Below are 24,871 nucleotides of genomic sequence, written 5' to 3'. Positions count from 1 at the left end.
CCAGACTTGATTATTTACAGTCCGCCGTCATATAGACGGAATATTGCAAAACAAAACAGAGATAAACATTACTGCACTTAAGATTCATAAATGACTGATATACCCTGAAGTCTGTACGAGAAAGAAACATTTTGTTTCTACCACTGAGGAACTGGACACATGTTCACACAGCTCATGATTAACATGTTTGAAATAGAAGCGTTTTAAAATAGCAATGCCCATAACTCACACCAACTAAACTGTGAAGAACACACCGTCACTCCCCCGCCCGCCCCTGCTGAGGTCTTCCTTCAACACCTGTGAACTGATATCTGTCATATTGAACAGGTGGTACATAACAGTTGTTATACAATATCCCATCCTGCTGCTCACACAGCTGTAAGTCCAGTGGCAAGACAACTCTGCTGTCATGACTACCCTATTTGCAGAATTAAGTGCCCCTGACCAACTTCTAGTCCTGCACCATAACTGTGGAATATATTTATTTTATGACAAAAAAAACAATCTTGTCATGGTAAATATGGTACTTGTAGTTGCCTTTAGCTAACTCTTCCCAAAGATCTCACATTTTTTAAGAACAATTCTTTGTTAACTGCCAATTGACAGAACAAATTTCCTGGCCCATTGATAAAAAAATCATTGCCAAATTAACTTAATTTCACTGCACTACTGATGTCAACTTCTGGGGATCCTTCACAGAATCACTTCATTAAACTTCATACCTAACTTTATTTCTGTGACTATAGGTTAGCCCACAGCTAACAGATAAGAGAGTTTGGGGTAGCAAACAGGGATGCCCCTCGTCCACAGGGCTAATTATACCACTAGTGTTGTCAGGCTTGGTTAGATCCTCACCATTAAAGGATGCCAAGAATCAGCTGTGGGCCTGCAACTGAGGGGTTCTGACGACTCAGAAGTTGGTTTGAGTTCTCCAGAAGACAAGTAGTTTCTGTCTTCAATGGGTTCTACCATCTGGTTCACATCAGGAAGCAGTTCTTCAGCTTCATCTCCTTACCTCACTATACACACGTTGCCTCACTGTACACTACCCCAAATGTTGCCTCACTGTACACTACCCCACGTTGCCTCACTGTACACTACCCCACATGTTGCCTCACTGTACACTACCCACATGTTGCCTCACTGTACACTACCCACATGCCAGAATACTGTGATTGTGGTTCCCAGAGATTTACCCGGAGTATAATTCTAGGTGTGTCAGCACCATACCCACGCACGTTGATTTCACCAAGGTGGTAAATGTCAAATCCCAGAGATTACTCGTCAATGAGTACAACCATTATTAAATGTTTACTTGTTTTCAGCATAATTTAGTAGACACAGGTTATCAGATAAGCATGAATTTCAAAGATTGGACTATCAAAAATAAAAAACAATTTCAAACCCCGCATTGAGTGAGTGAGTTGGGTTTAATTCCCACTTGCTTTATGTGGGAGGAAAGCTCGAAGTGATGCAGGTCTCTGACGTTTACCACTTCGGTGAAACCCACAAGCAATGGTATGGTGCTGACAAACCTAGAAACATAATCTGGATTCGAACCCACAATCATAGGTTTCTGGCATGCCCAAGGTACACAACTCTTCACCGCAAATCGACTGGGCCACCCGTGCCCCTCCCTTCCATGCCCCTCCCTTCCCTCCCCCCCCAAATTGATGCATCAGCAGCTAAATATTGACACACTCTTATCACATCTATCATTATGTCCCTAGGAATGAAAGTGGAGGTCACACACAGAGCCTTGTAATCCAAGTCTGTAATGGATGTATAATAATTCTATCCTTATAATAGGCAAGACTATGTAAGCGGACAGTATGCAGGTTCTTAAAGGGACAACATGTTCTTATTCCTCACATCACCTGGGAATTATGATTTCAACTAATATTTATTTCCCGAGAGACTTGTGCAAGTCTATCCGAGAGCCAGATGTACCTCCCTCTTACACACCATATGTACTGTAATACACATTGCGGCATCCCAACTGTGCCCCGAAATAGCTGTACCTGCCTGTTTCTGCCAGGTTGGTTGAGCAAGCCAACATACCTGCCCGGCAGCCAGCCTCCGCTAATGGACTCCTACAGATAGCTGACATGGCATTCCCTCCGTCACAATGTAGTAAAACCTCCAGCCGTAATTGTGAATTTTCTGAATATGCAACACCCTTTTTGTACGGGTGTGACTGGTTGGTAAGTTTAGCATCGATATATAAACTAAAAAAAATCATGACATATCGATAAATTGATATAACAAAATGACTTTAAAAAATTGCTGTCTAGACCTGCCATTTAACCATGCTTACTAAGAACTAACCTGATCTTGTGTCTTCTTGTCAAGGGTTTTACCTTGACTTACAAAAGTGGAGGTCCCAGGGGACCACGATACTTCATTTTAAGAGTCCTTGCAGGCAATATGAAGTAATGAGGTGAGGTGAAATTGGGTTTAACGTCGCGTCCAAGATTATTGCACTTATATAGCGACGTGCATGCACGTATATGTGTGTGTGTGGCTGCTTGTACTAGTCCGGACTGATGCCGATTTATAGTGCTAGCTCACTGAGATACCATTAATGCCGAGCGCCAGACAGGGTAACAACAAGTACCATCTTTTAACGTCTTTTTGTATGACGCGGCCGGGGATCGAACCCCGGACCCTCCGCTCTCCGGGCAGACGCTCTACCATTAGACCACGGAGGCGGTCTATGAAGTAATGAAATGGTGTAGTGTACTGTATGTTTGGATAATTACTTTTAATAGAGCCTGGAATGAACTATTCTGTCTTACAGACCCTGATACAAATATATATCAAATACAGCCCATGCAAGTCTATAATGTTTGGCAAGTCTAGATCTGAAAATGAAGAGAGTCACTGGGCTCCTTTTTATTATATTTTTATTAAGATAACTAAACAACTGTTTTTTTATGTACGATATGTTCATTTCAGAGACTAGATTTTAGTCTAGGAATGAACCAATGATCACGTGGACAGTGGTCATGATGGAAGGGTGAAATGACACCCACAACTGCTCTTGATACGGTGTAGGTACAATGAATATTACTGTGCATCCACCGGGATGCAATATATTCTTTCTCTGTGTCCAATGTCAACATTTGTGAGTACTGGACGCCCTTTTGTGCATCTCGTAAAAACCTGTATTGTCCATCTTAAACATTATCATCTTAACAATATAAATAGTCCACCCATCTCATGAGTGAGTGAGTGAGTATGGTTTTACGCCGTTTTTAGCAATATTCCAGCAATATCACGGCGGGGGACACCAGAAATGGGCTTCATAAAAAGTACCCATGTCGGGAATCGAACCCGGGTCTTTGGTGAGACGAGCGAACGCTTTAACCACTACTCTACTAGACCGCCCCCACCCATCTCGTGGGGTGTATGGTGTGACGTACCTGCGTGTGAGCCTATGTACCCTGAGTCGTCAGGTCCTACATGCCACTCAGTGATCCCTTAACATCATAGCTTTACTTTGTGGCACATGCACAATCATTAGACTTCTTAAAGCCTACAACATCAGCACCTAGTCGGAAGAGTCGGGCTGTAATTGGGTACAAAGTGAAAGTGATGCCAAAAAGTTCGGGTTGGTACACTGAAACCTCCTGGATAGTCCACAGACAGGCTTTCAGATCACGTTCGTGTTCCAGGGAAAATGCAAGGTTTAAAAGCAAATATGAAACCAAGTGGCTGTGATATACCTGAAATACTGTAAAAAACCAAACTGACTCTCTCAAACACATGAGCTGAATGTCCTTAAGATCATTTTCACATTTGGTAATGATTTAGAAGAATTTTTATCAAAAGGTGACAAAATCATTGACACGTCCTTTTGACATTTGTCACCTGAAAAGTTGCAGACGGATGAATTGCTTGTTTGGTTGCCTTACATGTGTCACTGGTTCCGATGTGTGAATTGAGCAGATGTGAGTTGAACAGTTTCATGCTCCCAATGTATCTACGACTTCCTCAATCACATAATTAGGCCAAAAAACTAGTTTCTTCCTGTCTCCATGTTCATCATTGATAGCGATGCATGTCAGACTGTCATGAAACAATCGTAGAGTTACAACTGGTGAAAGCCATTAAGAGGCCACAATAAATAATTATTAAATTTTTAAAATATGTGATGATCTTTATTTTTAGATAACTTTACAATCAAGTTGTTCATGATACCTGTGTACATGAATTGTCAATGAATGTCAAGCATGACAGTTTTGAAGAGTGAGTGAGTGAATGAGTATGGTTTTATGCCGCTTTTAGCAATATTCCAGCAATATCACGGTGGGGGACACCAGAAATGGGCTTCACAATTTGTACCCATGTCGGGAATCGAACCCGGGTCTTCAGCATGACGAGCGAACGCTTTAACCACTAGGCTCCCCGGACGCCCCCAGTTTGGCAGAACTGAGTGGGGTGACAATTTCATGTACAAAGTATTAATGTAATTTTGCCTAAAGTATGAAAGTTATGATCATCTTGGATCTGGGTTCCATTTCAGATTATTTTACATGGCAAGGGCAGGTCACTCTAAATAGGTTTGAAGCAAATCATTGTGACTTCTATTTCAATGAGGATGAGGAACACTTCCTACTTTTATGCCACTGCTGGTCGGCATCAGGAGCAACCTAATCAGGCACTGCTAGAAATAGTCGACCCAGGTCAGATTGACAAAACCACACACTTCATGCAAATAATAACCCCTCTGACAGAATGTTCAAGTTACAAAACCTTTTTTTCACACGTTTCAGCTAAAAGTTAGATCTGTTATCTACATCTGTGTTATAACTAAGGGTGTGAGTATTACCGGTATATCAGTAAATTGAGGTTCATTCTTTCCACGATACGTATCACAATATCATATTTTAATGCTTGGTATATCAGGTGATTTCAAATCGCGATTTTTATCATGTTTTACACTTGCCAAATACCTGAAGCATGCATCCGAAGCATGCATCAGTGCGTATTTATTGAATGAGTAAACATTATGTTGTACCAGCATCTTGTTTGGTTCCATTTATGAACTTCAATTCATACACTAGTGTTTCAAAATTATTTTGAATTAAACAATTGGAATTATGGAATATATCGCAATACGTATCGCAATGACATTGTGCATCGTAAAACATTGTGATCAGCTTTAAACCTCCAGTACCCATACTTAGTAAGAACCATAGTCATATACCATTATCTTGCAAAAATACACTGGTGGGCAATTTTGTACAACAAAATTATTGAAAAAGGCTTGCCGTCGAAGGGAGATTAGCCATCACAGTTGGGTGCCCATGGCTTCAGACTAAGTCACTGTAGGTTGGTGGAATATTACCTCTGTGGAATTCTGGTAGTCATTTATAGCTTGATTGATCTTGACGAATTAGTGGGCATAATAGCTTAAATAGATAGAATTACCATAAACCAGCTTACAAGTTATCAGGCTAAGTGTCGGATACTGTTATTTGATAATACCCTCATGCTGGTAACGAAGGCCAACTTGGTCTGTTCAGCAGGGCAGTTAATGGCAGGCCTCAACGTCTGCAACTGATACTGACCTTACAAATAGCATTACCCTCATAACAGCAGGGTTTGAATGACCAGATTAAATGTTGCCAAGATTGCCACTTTGCTTAAATGTAGCTCCCCCTCAATTCACATTCTCTTTACAAACAGAATAAATGGGTAATCTGCATCTCAATCAGTCATAGCAAGAGTCTGGACCAGATGATCCGGTGATTGACATCATGAGCATCAGTCCTCACAATTCAGTCACCGAGTCTAACCACCCGATCAATTTAGTATCCTTTTATGACAAGCCAAGGTTGCTGGGGACCTATATTCTAACTTCGAATCCCCAGGGGGAGACAAGCATAGGTTGCTGGGGGCTCAAGATTCCTACCTCGAATCCCCACGGGGTGACAAGCATAGGTTGCTGGGGGCTCAATATTCTTACCTCGTATCCCCACGGGGAGACAGGCATAGGTTGCTGGGGACATACATTCTAACCTGGAATCCCAACGGGGAGACAAGCATAGGTTGCTGGGGACTTACATTCTAACCTGGATTCCCCACGGGGAGACAAGCATAGGTTGCTGGGGGAGGGCCTACATTCTTACCTCAAACCCCCACAGGGAGACAAGCCTAGGTTGCTGGTGGCCAATATTCTAGCCCGGAATCATCCCCAAAGATGAGTTACCAGAATAAGTTTGTTCAATCAAAACTTGCTGACACTGAAAAGTGGCCTAAGTTTAGGCTCTCTTTAATGTAATAATTTAATTTTTTTTTAATTTGACTAGTCCACAAAATGATCTTCTACAGAGCTGCAATCTACTTAATGTCAATTTCTAATCCTGGCTTACACTAAAATTCAAGAAATAAATCATTTGGCCTATTTTCGTTAATATGACTTCATTCTGGAGGCACACAGAACATTGCTTATCTCATCTCTACACAGCTGACATCGCCTATCACCTCATCTCCACAGCCATTTCATCACCAGCCAGGCTGCAGGCTGACTTCCTGTAGGGTAGTGATGCTGCAGACTTATATCAAACAGACAGGAGCTTGGCACTCCAGGGGCCCATAAATCTCTCCCACTGACCTGGACTAAATGGATATACATATAGTTGTAAACACAGCCCTCAAAACTTCCTAAAGAGTCTCTTATCAACCAAGAGGAACATCCAACCTCATGGCTTATGTAGCATATCTTGAGAAGCTCTTGTAGCAGATTTATTGGGATAAATTTCAGAGATAAGATAAAATAAGGTATTTATTGCAAAGAACATCCTATATTTGAAACAGGTTGCTAAACTTGCTACACAGACAAAAAACAATAACGAACAAGAATACATGAAACTGATACTGATAGATGGTGTGCATGATATGGTCACATTACCAATGTTGTTTTGGTTTGGTTTGTTTGTTGTTTAATGACGCTCTCAGCAATATTCCAGCAATATGACGGTCTGTACATAAACGAGTCGGACCAGACAATCCAGTGATTGACATCATGATCATCGATCCACACCATTGGGATCGATGACATGCATAACCAATGACAATGCCTGTTCTTGAAAGGATCAGTCATTATTTTCAAACAATTAATTTCTGTAAATTTTGTATTTCAAGCCAATCCCACCCATTTATAGACAAAACAAGTTAAAAATATATCTTAGCTTATTTTCTCATTCATACTGTTGCTAAAACCTTATGTATAGTTATTTTAAGGAATACACAAAAAATACAATAGTTCTTGCCTCAGTACATTGTTTAGTTTCTGAGTGAGCAAGTATAGTTCTAAGCTACTCTGAGCAATATTATGACAGTTGTATGACAGCATGGGATTTGAACCTGGTTCTAAGGTGAGACAAGCCAACACTTTTACATCAGGTTACTAACAATGACATTTAAGTAAAGCCTCTCACCATCTGCATGTGTATAGAGTGTATTGATGTGTGAAGACCATCTGCATGTGTATAGAGTGTATTGATGTGTGAAGACCATCTGCATGTGTATAGAGTTTATTGATGTGTGAAGACCATCTGTATGTGTATAGAGTGTATTGATGTGTGAAGACCATCTGTATGTGTATAGAGTGTATTGATGTGTGAAGAGCATGGTGGAAGTAGAGACAGTATGAAATTAAAATTACATATATTACTGTAATTTATTACCTAATTTGCACCAAAACATTCTTTGTGCCACTTTTGCAACCATGGTTATATTTGAGAATGTCCCACTCCTACCCCAAACCCTCCATGAGGATAGTGAGTGAATAGGGTTTTAGGGTTTCAGCAATAATCCATCAATATGACAGCAGGTGACCGTGACAAAACTGAAATATTGTTCAAACCTCACTCACTCACAGCAGGTGGCAAGCATATATATGTATATATGAAATACTGTTCAAATGGCAGTAAACCAAACTCACTCACTTACAGCTGGAGGCCATGATATAACTGAAATACTGCTCAAACCTCACTCACTCACTCACAGCTGGAGGCCATGATATAACTGAAATACTGCTCAAACCTAACGGGCTCTTTTTGGTATAAATACAGTTGCAAATCTGACTGAAACATCACATCATTAACAAAACATTTTCCTGCGCTTTCCTGACAACCAAATTTTCATTATGAATCAGAAAATGATTAGAAATTGTCCAGAGTATTGATTTAATGATCTTATTACCACAAATTAAAATAATTAAAACTAATTAAAAAACAAATTTTAACTCCTTTATGGTTTGTCATTATTGTTTGTTTGTTGTTACATCCTGTCATCTACTAATATCGATAGTTGGTTTCTGGGACACTATTATTAGATTTGATAAATGCAAAGTAGCAGGGTCAAGGTGACCTGTGACTTGTGACCTGTTTACGAGTTGTGTCGGCGTATGCCAAATATTTCCTGCCACATACTTCTCTCCATGAAGTATTTCAACTTACATTAACCATTTATTTTGTTTTTCAATATCTGCTGTCAGCAGATGGTGGATCCTACCACAGAAGCCACACACTGTAGGGTGACCCCTCACACTCAATTCTCTACCCTAGGTGTTAATTACATCTACAACACGAGACTCATTATTGATTGGTTCAATAACTAGCCCACTCGCCAACAGCTGATTGATCATACCAGTACTCCCACAGAATAATGCTCACATTTCAACAAAACCATGCAAACTGTCTTGAAGCAGAAGTATATCAATAATGCTGAAGAGCCTGAGGTTTTGGTAAGCCATTGTTCAAAATTAGTCCCTGACATTATCCAAATGTCAAAAATTGATAATTAATCAGCATTCAAAATTAAGGAAGGTGTGTGAGTGGGGTCATGTCCTATGTTATTTGTATCTACGCATCTACTTGGAAAGGGGAAGGTTGGGGCCGCATCATACCAAAAGATGTTAAAAAATGGTTCTTGTTGCTTCCCTGCCTGGCACTCGGCATTATGGGGCTAAAACAAGCTCGGACACAGTACAGTGTGTCTGAGTGGGGTATTCATGTTAAAGTGTGGCATGGTATCTCAGTGGGCTTGCACAGACAGACAGACAGACAGACAGACACAGACAGACAGACACAGACAGACAGACACAGACACACACACAGACACAGACACACACACACACAGTGCAATAATCTTAACCTCAACTTAATTTTGTTAGGGGAGATATTCAGATAAAATAAAGTAACCTAAATCGTGAAGGCCCCAGGGCTCTACTTGTGGTATGGTACAGCATTAGAAATTGGTACTAGTCCTGTATGTTCCTGCCAATCTGGCCAATAGTTAAGGTATCATAAGGACTAGTAGAAATGTGCCATTATAAGGGTTTTGCTGTATGTTATCATTGTAAAGACTAGTGGACTAAAAATGTTAGTTTCTACCTGTGGTATGGTATGGTATGGTATGGTATGGTATGGTATGGTATGGTATGGTATGTCATGGCCTTAACTGGGGAAATACAGTACATCAACTGGTCAGTATCAGGCTTGGATGTTATTGTTGATATTTCCCTTAAACCACCCTGTGATAACAATAATGATGTACATACTTATAATACACCAAATCCACACCTGAAAGCATGCTCAAAATCCTACATTATTGTTCCTGCCAATGGATCAATGTGCACTCAATTTTCATTCTCAGCTCCCTGAGGAATATACAACCCATGCTTTATCACAGACACACACTACATGGAATTCCAGGCTAGAATTGGCAGCTGGTTGCTTGTGTGTCATCATACCCTGACTGTGTGGATCATTTCTTATAATATCAATCACTGGCTTGTATGCTCCAGATTTGATAATTTACAAGCCTCAATGACATAGCTGGAATATTGCTGCCTGCCTATTAAACGACAAAAACACCTCTCTGACAAAGCATGGGCAGACATCAAGTAATGATAACAATTTTGGTGAAATCCAACAACACAGATATCATATGCTGACAGGATCAAAATCAATGTTCATCTGGCGCAAGCAGACCAGCAGATCCTGGCAGGTAAGGGACACAACTCTGCATAGTTGAAGATATACTTGGATATATCTCATTACGAGGATACATGAATTAAGGATCTATATACGTCACTAATCACATCATAAACAAAATTTTAGAGAAATATTTCAATGAAATAAGTTCAGCATGACTTAAATAATAAATAACCACCCTGTCAAAATGAGCTACTTTACCCATCAATCACGCCTACTTATTAAAGGCGAAGTCATATCACATGAAAAATAAAATCATTATCAAAATACTGCCTTATAATGAGGTAGTTTCACACCATATAACAATAGCCGTGTTATACTGAGGCAGACATCTCATGCCGGTATCCATGCATAACCTACCACAAAAGCAGCCATTCAAAAATGCACACTCACCAAAATAAATCCACTAGTAAAAACCCGCCACAAAATATACTCTTCTCCATGTTGTAGGTAATCCAAAAAGCGTAGAATAAATCCACAAGCCTATACTAGCTGTATAAATATCTCTCCACTTTGACTAAAGCACAGCCTCTGCTCTACCACAGCATCAGGCGCAGTGCCAGGAACTTAGACACACATGGTGAGGGGGAAGCTGAATGCTATAAATAGATCACATCAGAGGAACATATAGTTCCACCAGCATCATCTGACCATAGACAGTCCGAATGGGCTGGTCATGTGACTAGATCATGTGACACATTAAACTGTACTGGGGAGCTATTTTCAGTGTCTATGAGTGTCCACTTCCTGGGCAGGAATAAATAAGCTGATAAGAAGTATATATTTAACACATGCATGCTATCACTTGCTGGAGCATAAAAGTACAAGTGCAAAATGTATTTGATCATGTTGATAGTATTCTAGATTACTCATATCAGCATGACAAACATGTTTTACTACAACATATGACCATGTCAACTCAATGCCCAGAATATTTTTGAATGCTAAAAAAAAATAGAACACATAATCTTTTTTATGCCTATCATTAATGTCAAATATTTATGAAAACATGAAACATCACTTTCAAATTAATTTTGAGTTATAAACACACAATGCCATTTAGAAAGTGGTCAAATGTAACAAATGCTATATTTGGGATAACACCTTCTTTGTAAAGTACAGATTCTTATACTTTTTGGGGTTTGTTTTTCTTGTTTTTTTGGGGGGGAGGGGGTTGAGCAATGTTGAGTCCCGTCCTGGATTCGAACCCACGCTGCCAGAGGTTTTCCAGTTATTTTGATTTCAATGCAATCAACTGAATACAAAAACTCCAACAAACCCTAAAAATCAGTTTAAACTCTTTACAAGAACTTTGTCTCTACTCATATTCAACAACACACCATACATATACAAGTTAATTAATTTGGATGTTGACTGTAATTCAAGACGAAACAATAGATCGTTCAAAGGAATGAATAGCTGAATGTGATTTGACAATATTGTTCAGCTGTAGCTGGTGACAGACAGCCTTGATGAGGTCAGTACATGGACACCGAGGTCCGGTTACGGAGTATTGTAGTCTACACTGTCTACTTGAGGCTCCTGGCACATACTGGTGTTACACGACACAGTGTCCTGGACATTCACAGCCGTGTGGTTGTGCCCATCATGTGACAAGACAATGTAAACATGAATCAGCAAAACATTACCTCATAAAACTCAAGCTCAACACGAGGGACACATAATATTGCCTTATACAACTCCAGCTCAACACTAGGAACACATAATATTGCCTCATACAACTCCAGCTCAACACTAGGGACACATAAAACTGCCTCATACAACTCCAGCTCAACACTAGGGACACATACTGCCTCATACAACTCCGGCTCAACACTAGGGACACATAATACTGCCTCATACAACTCCAGCTCAACACTAGGAACACATTATATTACCTCATTCACACTGACACATTATATTACCTCATACACACTGACACATTATATTACCTCATACACACTGACACATTATATTACCTCATATACTGACACATTATATTACCTCATATACTGACACATTATATTACCTCACACACTGACACATTATATTACCTCATACACACTGACACATTATATTACCTCACACACTGACACATTATATTACCTCATACACACTGACACATTATATTACTTCATACACACTGACACATAATATTACCTCCCACACTGACACATTATAGACACTGAAACATTATATTGCCTCAAACACAGACACATTATATTACTTCATACACACTGACACATAATATTACCTCATACACACTGACACCAGGGGTCCGGAAACCGTCATATGCGCCGGACATGTCCGATTGGGAATCTCAAATGTCCGGATTAAAATATTGCTTACCGGACATTTAAATTTTTCTGTCCGGACATTTTAAAAAGTATTGTCCGGACATTCTTAAATTTTGACCGGACATGATCAACAGTTAGGACTGAGCAGTTTCTGTCTGCAGTTGTAACACAATGAAGATTATCTACACTGACAAGCTTTGTTTGTTTTGATTGCTGTAAATACATTGTACCTACATGATAGTCCAATCGGTCAATCACTGACATACAATGAGGATTTGCAGATTTTATTGTTTTCAGTAGCTAGTCGTATATTGAATCTTGATTGACCGCCATTTTGCTTTCTGTGACGATCGATATCCAAATTTTTTATGGTAAAAAATTAAGAACTGATGAAAAAAGTATTCAAATAACTATTGCTATCAACAATATTTTAGTATTTATGATTATATTATCTGTCTTGTTTTTAAATAATCTTTAGTTTAAAAAAAACTTTTCCCGTGTGGTCACGTGATAACCAAATATGGGATAATAGTCTCGATCAGGGGTCCGGAAACCGTCATATGTGCCGGACATTTCCGATTGGGAATCTCAAATGTCTGGTTGAAAATATTGCTTACCGGACATTTTAAAAAGTATTGTCCGGACATTCTTAAATTTTGACCAGACATGATCAACAGTTAGGACTGAGTAGTTTCTGTCTGCAGTTACAACACAATGAACATTATCTACACTGACAAGCTTTGTTTGTTTTGATTGCTGTAAATACATCGTACCTACATGATAGTCCAATCGGTCAATCACTGTAATAGGCAATAAACTGAGTTGACACTGATTAATCAAGGATTAATTACTGAGAACATCTTGTTAATTTGAGTGAAAGGTGTTTACAACTGTACATAAATACCTTGCATCATCGATGTACCTCATTATCCTCACAATGCTACGATACGTAACCTCAGACAAGAAGCGAAAGCGGGACGACAGCCAGTCGACCGATGCAGATCAGTCGAGCGGATCTGCCAAACCCTCAAAGTCGGGACGATCATTTTGTCAATCGTGGCTAACGACTTTCACTTGGTTGACATACAATGAGGATTTGCAGATTTTATTGTTTTCAGTAGCTAGTCGTATATTGAATCTTGATTGACCGCCATTTTGCTTTCTCGGACGATCAATATAAAAAAAAATTATGCTCAATAATTAAGTACAGATGAAAAAAGTATTCAAATAACTATTGCTATCAACAATATTTTAGTATTTGTGATTAAATTATCTGTCTTGTTTTTAAATAATCTTTAGTTTAAAAAAACCCTTTTCCCATGAGGTCACGTGATGACCAAATATGGGATAATAGTCTGGATCCAAATGTTACAACACGTACACTTGAGCAGACTCATGAATATAACTCATGAATATTAATTAGACCATTCACTTCGTTAACAGATCGTTATTATAACAGAAACAAACGTATGTTTTCCATGTATATCTAAACTGATATTATTTGTTATTAATTGTCCGGTGAATTAAACAATTTAAATTGAAACAATTCATAATTCATCATATTATGAATACGTAAACTTGTAATGTGTGTGAAAAGTCGTACTAAAATACGCTATTTGAAGGGGGCGTGGCCTAAATGCAAATGTCCGATTGGGATTTTAAATTTTCCGGACCCCTGACTGACACATAATATTACCTCATACACACTGACACATAATATTACCTCATACACACTGACACATAATATTACCTTATTCACACTGACACATTATATTACCTCACACACTGACACATTATATAACCTCACACACTGACACGTACTATTTTCTTTGAACCTCACATTATTTCCAATTTGATCACTATGAAGCATGAGACATTCCTTGCAAGTATGGTAATGAGCAATAGTTAATGCAAATGAAATCAAAACACATACTACTCAAAAGAAGTTAAAGAATACCTGATTCTTTCAAATGACTACAGTTAATTTGTCACGGCATGACGCTATGGCCATATGACAAAATCTTTTGATTAATATATATAATGTATGTAATTCATCGTGCTTTATCAATAGAACACATATCACAAACCAATGGTCCTAAGTTGTAAACAATATCTGGAAGCCACTGGTCCTTATAATGATAACATAGGGCAAATCCCTTAAAAAGGATAAATTTCTTCTTGTCCGTAGGATAGCTTAACTATTGGGCATTTTTGCAAGGGCTCTAGGACTAGTGCCAATTTCTGCCGCTGTGGAAGTAGGTAAACAACATCTGAACATGCTGAAGACAAGTCCTGAAAATATCTATATCAGTCAATGACATTCAAATTGATACAGCAGGGTTAAAAATGCTGACATAGCAAAATTTTCTTAATGTCGCATCAACACATGATTAACCCATACCAGCATTCAAACAATAGATCACATGCACACAAAATGGAAACAGGATGCCTGGATGCATGTTGACAAACATTCATCACATGAATCCCCGCTTGATATCAAAACATAGCAACATTGTGACATAATGAGAGACATGCACGGAAAACATCCCCTTACCTTCTGTCATAGGCTGCTCAGTGTCCGAGAGGGACTTGGAATGCTCCATCATGGTGATATATATCCAATGAAACCTCTTGTCTTGTAATCCACGCTATTTACAAGATGCCCATTTCAAACACATCTCTGTCATTCAGTGTCCATTTCACATCAACACAACCAACACTGCACAATCTCTACAAGGACTACACTGCTGTAATCAAGGAAATGTTAGTACGTCGACGTCCTCAATTGTCTAACAACCTGTAAGACCATCTGGTATAAAGGGTTGTGATTGCGACAGCACAAGAGTCTTAACTATCTGTCTGCTGCCTTTCTCCCTGACGTGCACGAGAGAACTGCATCCACAATTGCTGAAAGACCTATTAACAGTCTATTCACAGACGAAAAAAGTCAGTTGTCTATTTTAGTGAGGTCTTGGTGAAATATCCCGCTCAGACAATGCTGAAAACACCTAGGTCTGGTGTTAATGGCTATTTCTCACAAGGCTAGTCTACAAGCAGTAGGAGGATCCGTTCAATAAGAAACATTACAAAACAGATGAAGCACGCTGATTGCAACCTGGGATAGTCACGGGCACCTTGCATAACATGGATACTCAACAGACAATCTTCATCTAGTGATATGCTGTTATCTTCAGAGTGATAACGGCGCCGCAAGTATGTCACTTGTATATAGTTGCACGTTCTCACCTGAAATGCAGGAAGCCGGATCGTCGCTATAACATAATTTCATTTGCCTACATGTTTCATTATTCAAATGGTACCTTGTCCTACGTCTGCCATTGATCTACGGCACGTCGCTGAACCCACTTCAACCTTGTTTGTACTGATGTCATTAAACACCCGACAAGAAAACCGACAATAAATGAACCAACTACAACCCTCATCTTTGCAAGACCTTCTTTAAAAACTGTTGCAATATTATTTCTAGGTATCCAGGGATTTATCTAGATCTGCTCAGAGGCTGGTATTTGGCACCAGGTCTGAAGCAAATGTCAGTACAAATTCCCAAATTGGAATTAAAAATGTCCCAATAAGTCATAGTTATTACCAATGTTATGAATGTGTCAGTATAGTTTTACATTGCGTTTAGCAATATCCCAGCTATATCACAGCGGGGGACACCAGAAATGGGCTTCACACATTATACCCATGTCGGGAATGGAACCCGGGTCTTCGGCGTGACGAGCGAACACTTTAACTACTAGACTACCCGACCACCCCACCAATGTCATGGCTTTGTAGATGTGACTTGTACTGATAACAGGACCAATGAGGAGTAAGAGGCTATTATCCTCAGTTTTACATTATTGCATGGCATGCAATGTTAAAAGACCTCTGAAGTTAAGCAAATAAGGATTTAAATAAAATCAAAATTTTGAACAAAATGATGTGTTTTTTCTCAATTTGACTTCCAACAACACTTAGTATACGTTTAGTCTGCTGCTGAACAGACACAGAGTTGGCCAACACAACATGGCAGTCCTAGTATGCTGGATTTAAATAATTCAAAACCCACTTTGTCTTCTCACTCAAATATTATGAGTGTGAGTGAGTGCATAAGTTGGGTTTAACACTGCTTTGAACAGTTGTTCAGTGACATCACGGCTTGTTAGCTTGATGTGGGAGAAAGGCTCGAAGTGATGCCGATGTTAGACGTTTACCACTTGGGTGAAACCCAGGAGCACAGGTATGGTACTGACAAACCTAGAAACGTGATCAGGGTGAATCCGGGATTTAAACTCACAATGGAAGCAACTCTGCACAACAGATGGACCATCAACGCAACCATAAACATGATGCATTCAATCTTTCAGTTAAAATACTACCCTAATAACGGAGAGGTGATGTCTCAGTTTCATACAGGACACTTATTATGTAATCGTACTGGAAATGGGCACCACACAATAAAGCAAAGTCCCTCTTTCTAAATCCAAATTATTCACAGTAGGTAAGTGCCCCAGCTTTCTGGGGGTCACTGACTCCTGAGGACCACCAACAACCCTCTCAGTGTGAGCAAAATGGTCCCGTAGCCATACTCTGAGAGACCCACCATTGGTCATAGGCAACTGGTCCACAACTTGTGGTGTACGTAAAATATCTACATTTTAGGTGAAAGAAAATTAGTCCCTCTAGATTTTCACTGGTCAATGACCAATGGGCTAGTTGATGTATTTGCAAGGAACATAAGAACCATACTTCGACAAGACAGCAAACTGTGCACCCCCTGCACCTTCTCTAGATCTGCCAGTTTCTTCTTAAATTCTAAAACTGCCATGAATAAATTCACTTGTCCATGGTATTTTTCAGGTAATTAGGTTAGGTAACAATTTAACACCGATTTGGAGAGAAGATAATGTTTAGCGGACATTGTTTAACACCGAAATATACTCCTCAAACGAAGTAAAAGAAAACATGATTCTTTCATATTACTATAGTTAATCTGTCATGGCATGAAAGATCAAATATAGTAATGTGAAAGATTCGGGTGTTCTTTAACTTCTTTTGAGTAGTATATATATATATATATATATGGGTATACATATCATAACCGCCATGTGATATAACACCTCATACTGACCTACTGAACCCATCCACACTGGAGACAATCAGTCTCAGTGACCACTGTGTATCAGCAGACAGAGATTGGGAACTAGATACATCCAAGTCAACTACGACCTATGTGACAGGAATCACGTTTATGGGTGTGATCAACACAGTCCATCTCAGTCTCAATTTGCATACAACTTGGGTTCAAGTAAACTGGGCTTTGAAGGTTGCCATTGTGTAACAAAAACACAGGGCATTCACTTGGATAAATTGTTGGTTTTGCAATATACATGTAATTAAAGAGCATATCTGAGAGGGAATTCCACTGACATATTTAGGCAATGTAATATTTACATTCATGTTGTGTTTGTTTTATCTCAAGACTCATTTGTCTTTTATCAGAATGTGATTCCCAACAAAATCATACTGGAATGTAGTCATATAATTAAAATAAGCACAGGTTTTACAATCAATATTCTCTCTAAACTAATCATTATCGAAAACTGATTATTTGTAGCAATGTTTGTATGAGAATAACTATCTGTTTAAGTCAGATGCTAAAGTGCTGGACCATTAGGGTTTAATACTGCATCAGAAGCCTTCACAGGTCATTGTTCACACTGACTGAAACCGACATGCACAAAGGGAGGCAACTCTATTACCATCCCTGCACCTGTATATAACACTATAACAATTTTAGTTCAGATACAATCCAGTTTCAATAGAAAAGGACCATTTAAGCAGTCTGTGCCTCACTAACAACAAACAAACAAGCAAACTAAACACAACATACACACCATCAGCAACTTTCAAATACCACAGTATACTACGTTTATAACGAACTGACCGATATAACAAACCTATTATTGAGTCCCAACCTTTTGTTGTATATATGCTGTATATATGCTTGTAATGAACTATGGTTATTACGAACTAAAATTAGTGGTCCCCTTTGAGTTTGTTGTAACTGTAGTTTACTGGGTTGCAGGAGAAGCCATACAGGGCTTATCTCAGTACTAAGCATGATAGAACATTAAAATTTCATATAAACTTTGAACTGAATAGGGACGACAAATGGTCTAATCAATGTTGACATTCAGATAAAAGGTATTTTCATCATGGGATTCATCTCATATTTTTCCTGCAGCATTTAATTAGTCATATTCAATAGTATCTTCCCGTGGCAAGGGAGTTAACTAACTGTAGAAGTTGTTTCCACCCTTGCCAAGCTAGGCATATTTAGTCCACTAGTCCTTATAATGATAACATGTAGCAAAAGCATTAGACATGGCCAATTCCTGCTAGTCCTTATGATACCTTTACTATTGGGTAGTTTGGCAAGGACTACAGGACTTGTGACAATTTCTAACACTGACTTCTCATATCACTTACATTGGCTTCAAATGAACTGACATCGCCCAGTGAAGACGATCTGATTGATAATCTAGATCTATAATGTCATTAAATGGGTCTTACTTTGCGAAGTGCATCAAATCACATGAGAACCTTAATTATTAAACTTAATGATTAAAAACATGACAAGATTTGGTAAATATCTTTTGACGCTAAGTTGTCGGTACACATGCTTTGCCAATCCTGCAATCGACTGAAATCTGCATGGAAGTTTACAAACAGGATGTTGATTTCATGATACAATTTTGATTCGTCTATGGACAGACTTGTTCGTCCAGCCAAAACATAGCTCCATAATTCCACCCGAGTTTAGCATGGGTGGAAACTGGACTTTTAAAGTCAGTTAACTCCCTTGCCTTGGGCAGATGATTCTATAGCTGATAGTTCCTTGGTGGTTACACACCACTTAGTATAACATCCCAGTCTATTTCAAGGTGTGCAAGCTTAATCAGTTACTGACTCATTCAGAAAATGTCCCTATCAATATCATACTGCTTTGTAATATTACTGTGGGCAGGTCAGTAACACATGGTCCCAGACATTCCAGAGTTCCTCGCCCATTGCTGAGTTTGACACAAGGCACTATCACATAACTAGAATTAAACAAACCTGGAGCCTAGCAAGAAAAAGAGGAACTTTTGCAGTACAAACACATTGTACTCCCTTGGAAAATCTGGTCAAAACTGACCTGCTGTCAAGACTGTGACAGGCACTGGCTGTAAACATGACAGAGCTATGCAGTGGAAAAGCTGAGGCAGGGGTAGATTACTTGATTTTCACATACTTTCTGCAATTTTCATGTGGGAGAAAAGCCAAATGACAGACATTTACCACTTTGGTGAAACTTTCCAGAGTTCGAAATTTCATGCATAGTTGGATAGCATAATGATCAAAACTTTCATGTAAAAGAACAGGTTCAATTCTCCAGATGGGTACATTGTGTTAGCTTATTCATGACAACTGCTGGAACATTCTACAATAGTGTAATGCAACACTCACTCACTCACTCCAATCATATTTCAAAGCAAAGAAAAAGTCTATATTTCATACGGATCAATACGAAAAATAACTCCCTTCCAAAACATCTCTGACACTAGCATCGCTAATCTTCAACTCTTCAGCAGTATTTGAACCTAACATCAATTTCCCTTCAGTCGCCACACGCTCTGTTAGCTCAGTTTCACAGTTAACTATGGGCTCATTCGTTTCCACGCAGCACATCGCCACCTATGGCAGTCAACTTGTGTGTTTTAAATGTCAAACACCGTGGAATCAATAGGAAGGTGTCGGCTTCTAGGGGGGACACTTTGCTACGTAGACAAGTTAACCAAAGAGCCTGTCTTGGAGAGTTCTTACACAGTTGGAAGAATCAATAGAGTCCAGCAGTTGCTTCACATCGCAACCGGCCTGGTCCCGGTTCCACAAACGATCGTGGAGCTAACACAGTCATAACTCACATACTTTAACACAGACTTACGAAAATCGTAGTTCCGATCACTTTCTGGAACAGGGCCCTGATCACTTCCCACAGCTGCCATCAGACTTAATATTATCAGAGCTCAAATTAACTTGGAAGTCAAGTATATATAGTGAGCGTTAATGGTTTTACAACGTTTTCAGCAATATTTCAGCCACATCAATGGGGGCACCCAGAATTATGATAATGATAGTCTACATATATTTCCACACCACTCAGGGGCATGCTCAAAGCGCTATTATTACCCCGCTCACTTGATCGCTTTACACTCAATAATCCTTATAATGACAACATATAGCAAAACCCTTAAAAATGGCAAACTTCTACTAGTCCTTATGATACCTTATTTATTAAGCAGTTTGGCAAGGACTACAGGACTATGGATATGATCCATCCTGTATTAATCGGGTTATCATGTGAATGGGTGAATAATTTTCATTTTATTTCAAGCAAGTTTCATTGGTGGGCATCCATTTTTCCTAAATGACAAAGAAAATAATATGGACTATTCCTTGCTCATGGTAGATGGTGTAAGTCGCAAACAACCCTGACCCCCGAGAAAACCGATTGCAGGGTCGAATACAGAATTAAAACAATTTCGTCTATTAGGGCTATGTATTAGCAAAAGTGAGTGAGTGAGTGAGTATGGTTTTACGGCGCTTTTAGCAATATTCCAGCAATATCACGGCGGGGGACACCAGAAATGGGCTTCACACATTGTACCCATGTCGGGATTCGAACCCGGGTCTTCGGCGTGACGAGCGAACGCTTTAACCACAAGGCTACCCGACCGCCCCGTATTAGCAAAAAGATTGCATTGCAATATATAGCGAAACAGGTATCTGTGATAAGTATTGTGATATATTGGGAGCTAGAGTGTTTGACAGTGATTGACACTGATTGTACATGCAGATCCTATTTTCTACATAATATTACTCATTCTGGTCAGTCACGATGAGTTTGTAGTCATGGATACATCAAGGGAAATACAATGTGAGAGAAAATCATTTCCACAGTTTTCTCTATTGGTTCGATTATATTTTTTTGAACGCCGCACTCAGCAATATTACAGCTATATGACGGCATTCTGTAAATAATCAATTCTGGACCAGACAATCCAGTGATTGACATCATGAGCATCGATCCATGCAAATGGGATATTATGACATGCATCAACCATGTCATTGAGCCAGGCCACCCAATCCCCTTAGTCGCTTCTTACGACAAGCATAGTCGACTATTATGGCAAGCATAGGGTGCTGAAGACCTATTCTACCCCAGGTTTTGTCAATCATTAATGATAGAAAACATAATTTGTGAAGGAATTTCTGTGTAAATTTTATAGTAAACTATACAAATAATAATGAAACTTGTTACATTTTTTTTACCCAATACACTGGTACACAGTAAAATATTTCACAACATATTGCTTGAAAATAAAAATATTGCATTATACTGCTATACCCGTTAAACCATGCAGTTCTATCGTCTATCGGGGCGGTCGGGCAGCCTAGTGGTTAAAGCGTTCACTCGTCACGCCGAAGACCCGGGTAGGAATCCTGACATGGGTACAATGTGTGAAGCCCATTTCTGGTGTTGTTTTATTGCTGGAATATTGCTAAAAGCGGCGTAAAACCATACTCACTCACTCACTCACTCTATTGTCTATCATAAAAATAGTTGTCCAAAACCAGTGAGTCACTATGTAGCTGGAATCTGTTCGATGTGATGTAAAATCCTAACTCACTCACACAATCCAGAAATAAATTAGAAAAGCAGCTTTATTACTCTCAGGCTGCCATCTGCGGACCCCATGATTTCAAAACATTCCTAGGTTTAATATAGTAGCAGGCTTGTCAGGCCTAGCCAAGAGTATTAATCTTAACCCTTCCCATCTCCTTCCATGGAGAGTCTCAAGACAATATCCTCCTGCTTGTCTATGATGGCAAATCAATGTAGGATCTCTTCACTCCCAGAGTTTTTTAACACAAGGTCATGCGGCCTCAACAGCGAACAACAACCTCGGTGCCACAGCAGCAGCCAGTAATAATGGTTGGGACATTATCCCGGGGTATTTCTACCGGAATCACATATTCTGAAAAGGGTTCTGGCTGATAGTTCTCCATCTTGGTTGTGAAGTTCTATGAATGTGTTTGTATGGATGGCATTAGTTGGTGTAAATGAATGGGTGCACATCATTTGATTCTTGATTAGATTCTGGTTATCGATTTTCAAATATTTGATATCAAAGACTATTCAAGAGAGAGTGAGGGAGTAGGATATCTATCGAACCCGTATTGAGGAATAATCACACAATATTAAGACAGAGTGAGTGAGTAGGATTTTTATGCAGGTTACAGTACATATAACCTAGCTATCGAACCTGGCTTGTTGGCTTGGGGAGGAAATGCTATAATAAATAAGGTGCCCCATCCTTGTGATATTTTGTAAAGAAAATGAAGTATGGAATCCAGAATCAATAACAGAATCCCTGTGCAGTGTTAGAAACTGGCACTGGTCCTATAGTCCTTGCCAAACTGCCCAATAGTTAAGGTATCATAATGACTAGAAGAAATTGGCCATTTTTAAGGGTTTTGCTATATGTTATCATTATAAGGACTAGTGGACTAAAAATGTTAGTTTCTACCGCTGCCTGTGGTAAAACGGATAAAATTAAAAAGCGAGAATTAGCAATATCTATTTAGACAGTACACTACACTATTGACCTGTGAAGATCCAGGGTAGAATAGGTCTTCAGCAACCCATGCTTGCCGTAAAAGGCGACTATGCTTGTTCTAAGAGGCAACTAACGGGATCGGGTGGTCAGACTCATTGGTTGATGCATGTCATCAATCCCAATTGCGTAGATCGATGCTCATAATATTAATCACTGGATTGTCTTGTCCAGACTTGATTATTTACAGACCGCCGTTATATAGCTGGAATATTGCTGAGTGCGGAGTTAAACAACAAACCAAACCAAACCATTTCATTACTTTACTGGACCCTCATACTGCCTGCACAGCCACATGGAATCAATCATTGGGGGTCCCCTCGACCCCACTTTTAGGGGGCCCTACTTTTTCTACTTCAAGGTAAAACCATATACCATATCTTAACTATCAGTATCAAACAACAAGTAAATTCCTCACCTAGAAATCCTCAACTGTAGAAATAAAGACAGTTGTTACAATCTGTCTTTTCAACTAGTGCATGAACAACAGTAGTTGTAGTGCTAGCAGCCTGTCACCTGCACTGGTCCCCCCTGGGATGGCACAGATGGGTGGCTACTCCCTGGTATTCTTATGGACATGTTTGTCTCCAAAAACCAGGTGTTGCCTCACAATATCAATATATAAAACTTTTACATCTGCTGCAATATCAAAATGTTTTTGTGAAATCTATCAAGAGATTCCCAGAGAGGTATTGATATGAGTATTACTGTTTGTTCAGTTATGATTACCATGAGGGCCAGATCTAGCCACATTAAACCACATGCATATATCAAAGACATACTTTAATACCAGCAAATCAGTGTTACAAATTAAAGCATTAGATTGAAGTACCGCACTCACTGTAATAAGTACCCTGTGAAATTATATACTCTTTCTACAGTGATGTTTTACTGAAACAAAATTGTAATGCACACAACAAAATATGGACTGTGATATAATTTTTTGTGTTTTGTATGCAGCACTTGTAAACATTCCTTACAGATTAGTCTAGAGTGAGTGAGTATGGTTTTTATGCCTCTTTTAGCAATACTCCAGCAATATCACGGCGGGGGACACCAGAAATGGGCTTCACACATTGTACCCATGTCAGGAATCGAACCCGGGTCTTCGGCATGACAAGCGAATGCTTTAACCACTAGGCTACCCGACTGCCCCAGATTAGTCTAGACGCTGGTCAGAGGGAACATATTGGAGTGGGGCATTTAATAAGGTCGAATATTGTAGTGCTTGTAACATCTTAAATGTAAAAAAGTAGGATTAATAGAAATATTATCAGCAGCAAACCTCAACGACGCCCAGATCCCCTTTATTTCAAACACAGCATGTATTAACTCCGATTAAACATCAAATTCAATTCAGATAATGTAATGATGACACAATGTCACCTCACCATATCAACATATCTCAATGTTCCTAATACGGCCAGACCAACTTAATTACACGTCATAAAGGAGGCAAAAACATAAAAAAATTAAAAAATGAAGACTTATTTATTACTGCATTGTGCCTATTAGTAGTATTACTGTATCTCGTGCATAATACACCGCTTTTGGGGGATCAATGCTCACAATACCAATCACTAGGTTGTCTATTCCAGACTTGAATTTACAGACTGCCTTACACAGCTCGAAAACTGCTGAGTTCAACAAGAAGAACTATTTTTTGCTAATGAACACCTCCATGATGCTACAACAACATGCAGACAATAGACATGGCTGCTCCTGGCCCCTTGCTGGCTGCATAGCAAGAAACAGATCTGTCTCTCTTTTCCATCTTTTTTGCCGAGCCATCAGATCAGATTACCAATTTCAATTTCAAATATTCTGTCTTGAA

The 24,871-nt window shown here is 39.2% G+C and overlaps 1 protein-coding gene across 7 annotated transcripts in view; it reads right to left on the bottom strand.

Annotated features, from left to right (window-relative positions):
* The window catches only part of LOC124145558 (rap guanine nucleotide exchange factor 1-like), a 139,317-nt gene that overhangs the window by 86,977 nt on the left and 27,469 nt on the right, over window positions 1–24,871 (bottom strand). For 5 of the 7 annotated variants that reach the window (XM_048389915.1, XM_048389914.1, XM_048389918.1 and 2 more), the window contains exon 2: window positions 14,862–15,553. The exons of 1 other annotated variant lie outside the window; for it this stretch is intronic. In XM_048389915.1, the coding sequence (XP_048245872.1) occupies window positions 14,862–14,913 (52 nt within the window). In that variant the 5' untranslated portion in view covers window positions 14,914–15,553. Of the gene's footprint in view, window positions 1–10,403; window positions 10,687–14,861; window positions 15,554–24,871 lie in introns of those variants that run through there. One more of the 7 variants, XM_048389920.1, reaches the window with a different exon arrangement.

This window comes from Haliotis rufescens, unplaced genomic scaffold, assembly GCF_023055435.1.
Source record: "Haliotis rufescens isolate VD_foot unplaced genomic scaffold, xgHalRufe1.0.p SCAF_8, whole genome shotgun sequence".
Taxonomy (NCBI): Eukaryota; Metazoa; Mollusca; class Gastropoda; order Lepetellida; family Haliotidae; genus Haliotis; species Haliotis rufescens.
The sequence above is the reverse complement of the archived record's forward strand: the minus strand, read 5'-3'. Positions and strand labels throughout refer to the sequence as shown.